Below are 10615 nucleotides of genomic sequence, written 5' to 3'. Positions count from 1 at the left end.
AGGAACAGTAATTTTCAGAAATCCCATAAAAGCGTCTGTTTTGCACAATGCGATTTCCAGAACTCTAACCGGTGCTTCTTTCCCAGTCTCTGAGATAGAGTTATTTTAGGATTATTGCCTGTGTGAAACTGTCCCATGTTCACAAGAGTCCTTTCTCTTGTTTTCCAGTTTGCTGGAAAATCCTGGCCTGGCAGTAAGGCAGCTGACTCTCATTTCCGGTGCGACTACAAAACTTGGAAATGGCCTCTGTGTCAGGTTAGTCCAAATTATAACTCTGTGCTAGCCACACTCCAGCTAACCCTCTACTTCCTTGCTCTGCCAAAATTCAGCCAGACCTTTCTTGCTGTTTTCTGCCTGTCTTTTTAAAAAACATAAAATGATAAAGAATATAAAGAATACATACTGCTCTTCAGTATTCCAGCTCACAGTCATTGAGTGATGACTGATGACAGGCATTTGTCTGTAGGGCTGTCCATCTACAGTGTTTCTTCTCCCACTTTTTCAGGCACTTTTGTGGGTCGAAGCATACCAGTCGAAGTGGATGAATCCATGCCGTGGTCCCCCTTTCCCGAACATGTCTTGGAAAAGGCTTTGCAGCCTTCTGGAGAGGATATGGAGGATGAGGAGTCCCAGAGACCGTGTGTCACTCGAACACCTCAGCCTGTGGCCGATCCATCATCCCTCTGCAGAGCACCAGCACGTCATCAGTCAGCACTGTCCGTGGAGCCGGACAGCAGCTTGTGGTCAAAATATACCGATCCTGATGGAGATGGACACTTCTGTTCCCCTGGTGAATCAACAGCTGGAGTAGTTCTCTCCAAGATGCATCTTGTAGCTATGGACAAACCAGGCATGCAACCAAGATCACAGCTTTCAGCTGACACTGGGCACAACTCCAGTAAATCAGAGCAGAGCTTGTCTGACGCTCCCGAGGACTCACTGGAGGAGAGCAGCCAAGGGAGTTCACGGTCACAGCAACCCTCAGGAAACAGACCCCCGGCAGAGATGGGGACTGTGGACACGGGGTACAACTCCCACTCACGAGACATCATGGGCATCAGGCAGCTGGAGCCCCCCTTACCACTGGTGTCCGTGGTGAACCCCCAGGACCTCCCAGGACCACTGATCTCCAGAGAGTTTTTTGGACCTGAGCATCAGCAGTGCCCTATGTGCCAGCACTTGCCCCATCCCAACGCCTCCTCGCAAGCCCACGGCTGCTTTGGGCACCGCTGCCCAGCAGAGCAGCACCCCCAGGGCCCATGTGAGTAGCACCGCTCACCCCACGGGAGGTTTTCCGGGTGTATCACGGCCATCATTCACCAAGCTGGTGTTTTCCTACTGTACTTAATGGCAATGCGCAGCATGCAATTATGAACGTTTTTAAACATCTATTTGCAGTCCACTTTATATTTCCAGATTTTTGGGTTACGTAGCTGGACTCACTGATGCAGAACCTCTGAGCCAGATAAAAAGTTAAAGAGCTCACAATTACTCATCAAATGGAGGCTAATGATTTTGCCTAGAAACTAGCCTCTGTCAGTCATGCTGAGCATACACAGCCTTCTCCCTGCTGTTTTTTCATATTCTAGTCATTTCCTTCCTCCTTGCATCAGTCATTCAGCAACCTCCTATACCGACAATTTCTATTGTTTTCATAGATTTCCTTGCTCCCACTTGGATCCCCAAAGTTGAGAAATTCCTGCCAGAATGAGGGCGGGAGGTTACCCTTGATCTCTGTAAATAGTATCTCCCAGCATTATGACCAAACTCACCCATGTGTTTTATTTCTGTGTGAAAAGAGCGTGACATCCACCATCCTCATTTTTTTTCTGTTGTCAGCTGAAATGAAAGCTCATTACTTAAAATGGAGCCTTCTCAGCTGCTGGTGATTGTATCACTGAATGCTGATGTGACTCCGTCAATATGGGTGTTTTGGCTCTTGGAGACTACGACGTAGTCCACAGCCTGCTATTAATTAGTATTCCTTTTCAGTCTCTGAGATTTTTATCTGTTATGAAGTGAGCTTTGAACATTCAACAGCAATATCATTGTTTTAATATAATTTATATTACATTAGACTCATGAGACCCCGACCTGTTTTGGGCTGGCTTTGTAATAAAAAGCTGTAGGCCTGTTCTGATAACCTTTTTTTTTTAACCTTCTGTTGACTCCACGGCATTTATATTACATCTGTTTAAGGAGTTTTGTCATTCCAGCAATGTGCTATAATTAGGTATATGAAAGAGAGAGGGTATCGCAGCCTCAGTTTTCACCTCTGATCTTGGGACTTCGTAAAGGGGAAGGGGCTACAGATGGACTTCCATCAATGTCTACAGCTGAACACTTGCGAAACGTCCTCTGGTTTTCTTTTCGTACCTTCTCCTTTCAGTTCAGCTTTAAGCAGACAAAGAGCTGGTTGCACAACACCCCTCACTATTTACCTCCTCCACACGCGGGCATCCTGAGAAGTAGGACATTTACTGAATGAGGCCATTTTGTTTTAAAGCAGGAACTCTGAAAGGCTTTCTTTAGAAAAATCACTACCGTTTCAACCATATCCAGAGGGCAAAAAGAATAAAATAAACTCAGATGGCTGGAGCAGATTTGGTTAGGACCAAGAAGCTGGCAACTGTACTCCTGTTTCTCACATGCCCGGTACAGCATAAATCACCTCCTGACAGCTCCTTGCGTTTCAGATAATTGTTGGGCAGTGGCAACCCACAACAAAGCTCTGCAGTTTGTGTGTTGCAACATGCCTCTCCCGGGGAATAGCAATAGCCTGGATTGTGCCTGTAGGCTCTAAGCTGGCTCCGGACACCTGCTATTTGAGATACAACAGCAAAACTGCTTCTGAAGTCAAAGAAATCCTCGCACCAATGCTATGTGCCCAGGGACCATTATTTCAGGTATTTATATATGAGAGCTGTTGGTGTGTGTGGGCACACACGCTTGGCCATGCTGTGCTTCTGAACGGCAGTGGCTGCATCCATTAAAATATTGTAGCATCAGACAGATCTGAAGGAAGCTGGTGAAACATTGGCCTAAAAACCTGTACACCAAACTGAATCTCCTGGAGCCCTGCCACCTTCCCTAGAGCTGGTCATGAGGAACCCATGAGAAGACCATATTTACTTTCAGTTTTGTTCTTCCAGCCTCTTTCACCCTGTCCTGTTGCAAATAGTTAAGAGGGGGAGTGGGAAAATGTCCTAAAACAATCTCAACAAATATGATGTTGCCGACTCACAATTTCATCAGGAATCTCTTTGCAGTCGTGGGGTTGGTTGGGGTTTTTTTTAAGTATCGGTTCCTGGAATTGGACTATTTCATCAAAGCTTTGTTTTCTTTCTTTTTTTTCCTTCCCCTTTTAAAAAAATTTTAGTCTTCATGGCTGCTAGAAAAAGGAAAGCATGACCCCAAAATAGCTAAAAGGATTTTAAAAAACAGGGGGGGGGAAGTGTTTGAGTACTGCAACTTTCAGAGCCAGCTCATAACACCATAATCATGCAGCGCTAATAAGCCCTGCCAGGCTGGACTTTGATCTGTGCACAAGCAGCTTGAGAGTGTGCAGAGCTGCTGCCCAATGAAAACTGCAAGCAGAAAGACTGGGGAAGAAAAAAGTTTTCCCTGTTTGGGAAACAAACAGCTTACATTGCTTTCTCTTTCAGTTTATGCCAACAGTTCCACTGTACGTTAGTTATTAACGTTTAATGTTAGTTATTAAACAGCATTACGTGTGTGCGGCCAACAACAGTAAGATTTTTCAGAATTACATGAGCAAAATTATCACTTTGGGCTTCCCCTGCAGCCTTCTGGATGGCAACAGGAGCAGCAGCAAGGCCTTAAAAGGTCACTTAGGCAGAAAATTCATACAGGGTGAAGTAACAAACCAAAAGATTTTTTTTTTTCTCTTTTGATTTACAATAATCGCAGTCTGTTTAGCCTTAGTGTTGCAAACTGATTTGTTCCAGGATTTTGCATCTGCTTTCATGAGAACGTTGGGATGATTCCTTTTCACAAGTTATTGCCAAAAAGAAATTAAAAAAAAAAACCCAACAAAAAATGCTGAAGCATGGTAAGTGCAGGGACAAAGCAGCCCTGAATGTTTAACTGTCAGTTGTTCCAACAGCCCAGCCCAGGGCAGGGATCTGAACCGTGTCGTATGTGAACGGGAAAAAGGCAACTTCAGATTGTGAAACGTTCCTTAATCTGGCTTCTTTCCGCCTGAGATACCTGCAAATGCCTCCAAACTGCTCAGTTTCCCTAGACATGAAGGAGGGCGTGCCTGGAAAGGAATAAACACAAACTGAGGCAAAAATGTATTGGCTGAAATTATAGTTGCTGCCTTTATTTTCTCACCCTCCCAGATGGCAGAGCTCCTTACCAACATTTTGCACAAACATCACAACCGCTTCCTCCTGTTCCTGGACCTTGCATGAGAGTTATCCGCCCGGCCCAGCAAGTCATCCCAAATTACTCAAATCTTCGTGCTCCCAAGGGCACCGGAGACCGACCACCCCAGAGGACGTGCTCCTCCCCTGGTCCTCCTCGATTCCCGTAAGTACGCCTCGGGGGGGTGGGCTGTAGGCAGTGGAAGCTCCTCTGATCTGATTTTGTGGGCTTTCAACCAGTAATTCTGAAGCCTTGTTAGCGTGCCTGGGCTGCAGGGGTACATGCGAGATGCTGGGTAGTTTTGTTTATTTGCTATTTTACACCCAGCAGGGACCTGACCTTACCCTGGAGAACTTCAAAGCCAGATACCTGATATGTTGTTACAGTGCACCCTGAAATGCACGCATTAAGGAAGATAAACACTTGAAGGTTAAAAGGATGAGGGGTTGAAAAATATCTCAGTTGCAACCTTAGAGCTCTCCTGCTCGAGAGCAAAGGTCAATTCGGCGGCTCACTGCGGTCTTCAGCTTTACGCTGTACCAGCCTGGGACGCCTCAGTCATTGGCTGCCCGTGATTTCCTTCTTATCTCTTCTGTAGTGCAGAGAAAATGGGAGAAAATCTCGTCCATCGCTGATATGTGTCTACATTGCAGTTTGCAGCCTTTTCTATGATTTTTCATGTAGTAATAAAACAACACGTCTAGCACTTTTCATCCAGGGCTTTTTGACTGGTTTTCAAATATTAATTTGCCAGGCCTTATATCTCCCTCCTTATATGTATGTCATTAACAGATGGGAAATACTACCCATGCAGGATTTTCTCCAGACTCAGCTACCTGAAGACAAATTGAAGCTTCAGGTATTGAGGGCATCTGAAATCAGACTGTTTTTATTTAAGTGCCACAGTACTTTTAGAGGTGCTAAACTTACAGGCATCTGTGTTTGAAAATGTCCGCTTACGTGACATGGTCTTGGCAGAAAACTGGGAGAACAGGCAGGACAAAAGAGAGCGGCCGACTGAAATACCGCACTGCTCTGGTCTGTGAAAAGTTAGGGGCTGTGACAGAAAAGAGACAGCAAGATAAGGCAGTACCTGCAGCAGAGATAATTGCACTGACGAGTATGTATGAAAATGTAAAAATACTGAGGAATAGTGGGTATCCTTTGCAGTAGTAAAATTTTAAAACGGACTCCTAATTTTTGGCGCGATTGTTAGATAAGATGAAGTTTTGGGAAGATCTGTAAATTAACCACAGAGGAGTTTTTTGTGGCTGTTGATGAGGGATGTGTTGCTTTTCTTTGTATTTTCTTCTGCTAAAAGAAATCCAGAATATGCGGGGTCTGTCCTGTGGCTGCATGGCTGGTGTTTGCATGCTGATTCAGGAACGGCAGTTATATGTTGGTAATATTTGCCTATAGAGTATTTGGTAACAGAAAACATCTGTACTGAAATGAATAAACCAAATCTTAATGTGACAACAGAAAACATGCTGTGACCAGCCTGTCATCATTCATTTAAGGAAGGCAAAGGAAAAAAAGAGAGTGGGCTTGATTGACTAAACATCACTGCTCTGTGGGGAAAAGCTCTCAGAGAAACCTAACACTTGTCCAACAGACTCAGCCCAGCAGATTCAAAGCACACCTCATGTAAAAATCTGTATAGGTTCCCCTTCCTATTGACTTCAACTGTAAAACCAAAGCGGAGTAGGACAAGAACTGCTAAGCTTCCTAAAATCATCCCTTTCTCTCTGTTTGTTACAGCGGAGAAGACGTTAGACAAGGTTATTGCGGGTCCGGAGCGCAGATACCTAACATGAGAAATCCTCACTGGTCTGCTGTTGCTGAACAAGAAATTAACTTTGTTCCCTTTAGCAAAACTTTGAGTCTTGTCCAAAACTGGAGATCCTCCAAGCTGCGCCAGAGCTGGAGTGCCCTGTACCCCCATTTTTCCCAATCCCCACCTTGCGCTGTGCCTCCTGTGCTGGGCAGGACATCCTGAGAGCACCTGAGGTGCCATGAAGTACCTTTTAGACAATGGGAAGAGGTTACCCAAATGCCATCCTGCTCCCACACATGCGTAACAATACCCACAGCACGGCACTATTTCTCGCTCAGAAACGGCCTTTGCTTCTGCTAATTGCAAACTGAACGGCTTTCAGCTATGAGGTGCATTTACTTCCTGTTGCTAATGTTGCTTCTGCAATAAACTGCGTCTTGTGGTAGACTGTCACCAAGGTATCCGTTCAAAAGATGCTGTAATAACTAAGTAGTAATGCCGAGCCAAGCATTTCTGCAAGAACTTTTCCTAGCTAATATGCAGATAAAGTTCTTAGTGTTATTAAAAGAAAAAAAATCTGAATTTTACCTGAAAAGAAATATTTTTTAAATCCCCACTTGCTTTTCTTTGTAGAAACCAGCTGTACATCCAGCTACCTAATGGTCAGCTTCCCCCCAAGGCATGTGGCCCAGATGAAGCATGCTGTTGTCCTTCTGACAATTTTCCATCTCCAGCTGCCATCCCGAGACCTCTCAGTAACCCTGCAGCCAAGGGAACGCTGAGAACCAGCAATTTGCCAGAGGAGTTGCGTAAGTGGTTAGCAAATTTGTTCTGTGCAAGATTTTAGAGCGCAGCCTGACAGCTTTAGGTGGGAAAGCTCCGGGGGAGAGAAGGCAGGGGGAACAGCGTTAAGACACAAAGACAACAAGAAAAGAAAATACTGAGTGTCATCACATCTGTAGGGTGTGAGCATTTGTGTTTGGTGGGATGGAATTATCCCCTTGAATCCTGAAAACATAATTGTCATTAATTGCTTGTTATTTTGTTTACAAAAAACAAATACCGTTTAGATTGTTTTCATGACTTCTTGCTAAACAGGATGTCCCTTTGAGGCAGGAGGCACTGAAGCTTACAGTAAAAGACTAATAACAAACAAAGCCCTAGGGATAGAGAGTTTCTGCCACTCCCAAACCAGACAAAAATGTCACCTCTCAACCTCAGTTTCTCCCTGTCCTGGTGAGCGGAGAGGACTTTGGGCCAGGAGCCCACGGTGAGGGCTGAGGGTGGCACAGGCGCTGGCTGAGGTGCTTCCCCTGCTGCTGGCCCCTGAAATGCTTTCACCCTTCAACTCTTACGGGAAAGTTACGTTTCAGAAAACTGGCTTCCTTCTTAATGCCGCGCTGGCTAGCAGGTGAGGTATACCATGGCTAAGAACCCTCCACATCTCTCCTGAGGTTTTGATTTTTCCTTTGTTCTTCATTTTGTGCATCATCTTTCAAATCCAGACAGTTGCATCCCTCTGACCTGTAGGAGTGAGTTAGGGCACCACACACCGCTCTTGGATAAACCCTACTTTATCAGTTAGTGTGTCCTAGATACAGGAATTACTGGATAAAATTCTGTCATTTGTGATACACACACAGCTGGATTAGGTTAGCCAGCTGGTTTATCCCGACCTGCAAATCCACGATTCTTTAATTAGTAAGGAAACTCCTTCCATGATGGCAAGGGCAGCTGAAGACATTGCTGTCATCAGCCATCCATCCTGCCCACACAGGGGGTTAATTCTGCTGTAAGGTGAGGCGGTACGGCATGCGTAGGGCTCCTCCGGCTCTCAGATCAATGAGGTCTGGCGGAAAGCTGTGCTGGCTGCAGCCGGTGCAGGTGGCACGAGCTCTGGGTGAGGGCCCAGCCTCGCATATGGCAAAGGGCTGGGGAAGAAGCAGCTCTGGCAGCAGGGCAGGGCGAGCAGCAGAGTGATGTTACCCTCTCCGGCTTCCACAGGGGCGCCCGCCAGCGGCAAGGCAGTAGGAGCTTAAATCTAGACCAAGGTTTCTGGATGGGGGGTTGAGTTCAACACCAAGCCACTGCGCTATCCCACATCCATTTTGTAAACAATCCAAAGAGACGTAGGTGGGCAGAACCCGTGGCACGGTGGAAAAGGAGGGCTGTAAAAGTTTCACCCTCCAAATGGTGTATTTTAATGCATCGCATATTCATACACACTCTCTCTCCTAGGCAAGGTCTTTATAACCTATTCGGTGGACACAGCGGTGGAGGTTATGAAATTTGTGAACTTCCTGCTTGTAAATGGATTTCAGACTGCTGTAAGTATTCCTTCCGGAGAAAATGACTTTCAACCAGGGGAGAAAAGAGACATTTTTTAAAAAAGCAGAGGCGATACACGGTCCATTTAAATGTTTTTCTGTTTATCATCGCATTTCGTATGTTAAAGAAGATATAAATAGAATGAACTAGCCTTGGCTTTAAAAGTTGTAACTTAAACAATTTGCCTTTTCGTTTGCTCATATTTTAACTGAATTTTATGCTTTAAAATGTGTTTTAATAATGACCCTGGAAAATTCCATTTAGTGACACCAGATACCAGATGGGCAATAGTATGAGGTTTCGTGAGCTATTCCATTAACATTGTCTCATATTTGATCTGTAATACCGATATTAAAAAAGGTCAATTTTCATGTTCATCCCATCCCAGCTTTTTTTCTGCGATGCTATTACATTTTTGGTTCTTCAGATGTGAATACCTTTCTGCTCAAAAATGATCTAAAATCAGTGTATATTTCACACAGCCTAATGAAACAGCCCATCTCATGGTTTCATTCGCTTTGTTATACTTTTAAAAGAGATCCTAAAATCGCTGGCCTGAAAAAATCTGTGTCCTACTGTCTAATCCCATAAGCCATCCAGATTTTCAGTTAACTTCTTAAGAGTTTGCTTCATCATAATGAATTCCCTCTCTAAGGGATCCATCCACAGAGGCTCTCAGATTCGGTGTTCATCAAAATCTTGATTCATATTTTCTTGTTTCAAGTGCATATGCTACCTGACCCCTCAAACTTCACTCTTTGGCTTCAATTCAGGAAAGCATTTAAGCAAGTGGCTATCATTAAACTGAATGAAACTCAGCGGGGGGCTTTGCACACACTTATTTATTTTCATGAATCAAAGATTTTTTTCCAGAGACTGCAATTATACTTCTCTCCAGCAGTTCTGTATGATGAGCAATTCATAAGGAAGCTTTGGGCACCATAGAGGTACAGAGTAGAAGGCTCATTAATAGCACCTTTGCTGGACAGGCAATTCTTGGAGCATGCTGCAGAATAACATACATAGCAAAATGGCCCCAAAGCAGGGAAACAATTATGTTCTCTACTTTCAAAAAGGGAAAAAGAAAGACTTGAGAGCAGAACATGACTCTTCCGTCAAAAACTTGGAGAAGTTAATGATTGCCAGTTTCTGGGCTTACTGAGCATGCAGGGAATTGAGCAGTGTTGGTCATATTCAGTCCTATGAAGTCCTCCACTTCTCTGCTGTCACTGAAGTCTGGGTTACTGCATCCAGTATCAGTGACCTGTCTGACTTCCCACCACACACTCTGAAAATTTAGTTCAATATGAAGCTAAAACTTGGCACTCGGTGTATACCCTTGCAGCCAGAAAATAGCGGACATTTGCAGCTAATCAGATAGAGAAGGTGGGCAGCCATCCACCTTCTTGCGGTGTTTAGAGGCAAAAAAGCCAGTCTGCAAACATTGAATATCTAACATTCACCATCAGTGGTTGTTTCTTGTTCTGATGAGCAAAAATGCCTGGGAGTTGGGAGCTGGCAGGGCAGGGTGGCCAGTCGAATGGCCGGCTGAGCGGGAGCCCAGTGGTGTGCCTGCAGCAGCCCCCCTCCGCCTGCCTGGGGCACCTATCCAGCTTGACCCCGGACTGCAGGGAAAGGGGAGAAGTTGTGCATGCGCGTGTGTCTGTGTGTGTGTCTGTGTGTGTGTCTCTGTGTGATGTTTCTTTCCTAAGGGAATTAATCAGGCATGTTAGAAACTAGGGAAAAGAGCAGGCGCCTTTTCAGTGCCACCAAAGGGGGAGGACAGGCGAAAGATGCTCACCACAGACTTTCATTCTCTTGCAGATTGATATATTTGAGGACACGGTACGAGGTATTGACATCATTAAGTGGATGGAGCGCTACCTAGGTGATGTATGTAAAAGCAATTTAACCTTGTTCATGGCAGAGGTGACCTGAGGAAAATGGTTGAATTATTCTAATAGCAACAGGAGCAGAATCAAAATGCAAGATCCTACTATCGCCTTCCCTGCCTCTACAGAAATGGCAGAGTCCTTGCAGCGAGAGCATAGGCAAATCTCACTCACTTCTGCATCTTATGTTCCCAAAGCTCTTTCTTTAAGAAATGAAGTGCTAATCCTG

At 44.9% G+C, this 10615-nt stretch overlaps 1 protein-coding gene across 1 annotated transcript in view; it reads left to right on the top strand.

The window, feature by feature from the left end:
- TRAF3IP2 (TRAF3 interacting protein 2) overlaps positions 1-10615 on the top strand; it is a 28018-nt gene that overhangs the window by 7295 nt on the left and 10108 nt on the right. Inside the window, exons 2-7 of the mRNA XM_009326414.1 lie at positions 169-255; positions 506-1261; positions 4365-4554; positions 6800-6975; positions 8405-8493; positions 10319-10387. Coding sequence (XP_009324689.1) covers positions 240-255; positions 506-1261; positions 4365-4554; positions 6800-6975; positions 8405-8493; positions 10319-10387 — 1296 coding nt within the window. The 5' untranslated portion in view covers positions 169-239. The remainder of the gene's footprint in view (positions 1-168; positions 256-505; positions 1262-4364; positions 4555-6799; positions 6976-8404; positions 8494-10318; positions 10388-10615) is intronic.

The sequence above is a fragment of the Pygoscelis adeliae genome, unplaced genomic scaffold, assembly GCF_000699105.1.
Source record: "Pygoscelis adeliae isolate BGI_AS28 unplaced genomic scaffold, ASM69910v1 Scaffold206, whole genome shotgun sequence".
Classification (NCBI taxonomy): Eukaryota; Metazoa; Chordata; class Aves; order Sphenisciformes; family Spheniscidae; genus Pygoscelis; species Pygoscelis adeliae.
Note: the sequence above shows the minus strand (reverse complement) of the source record. Positions and strands in the feature narration are given on the sequence as shown.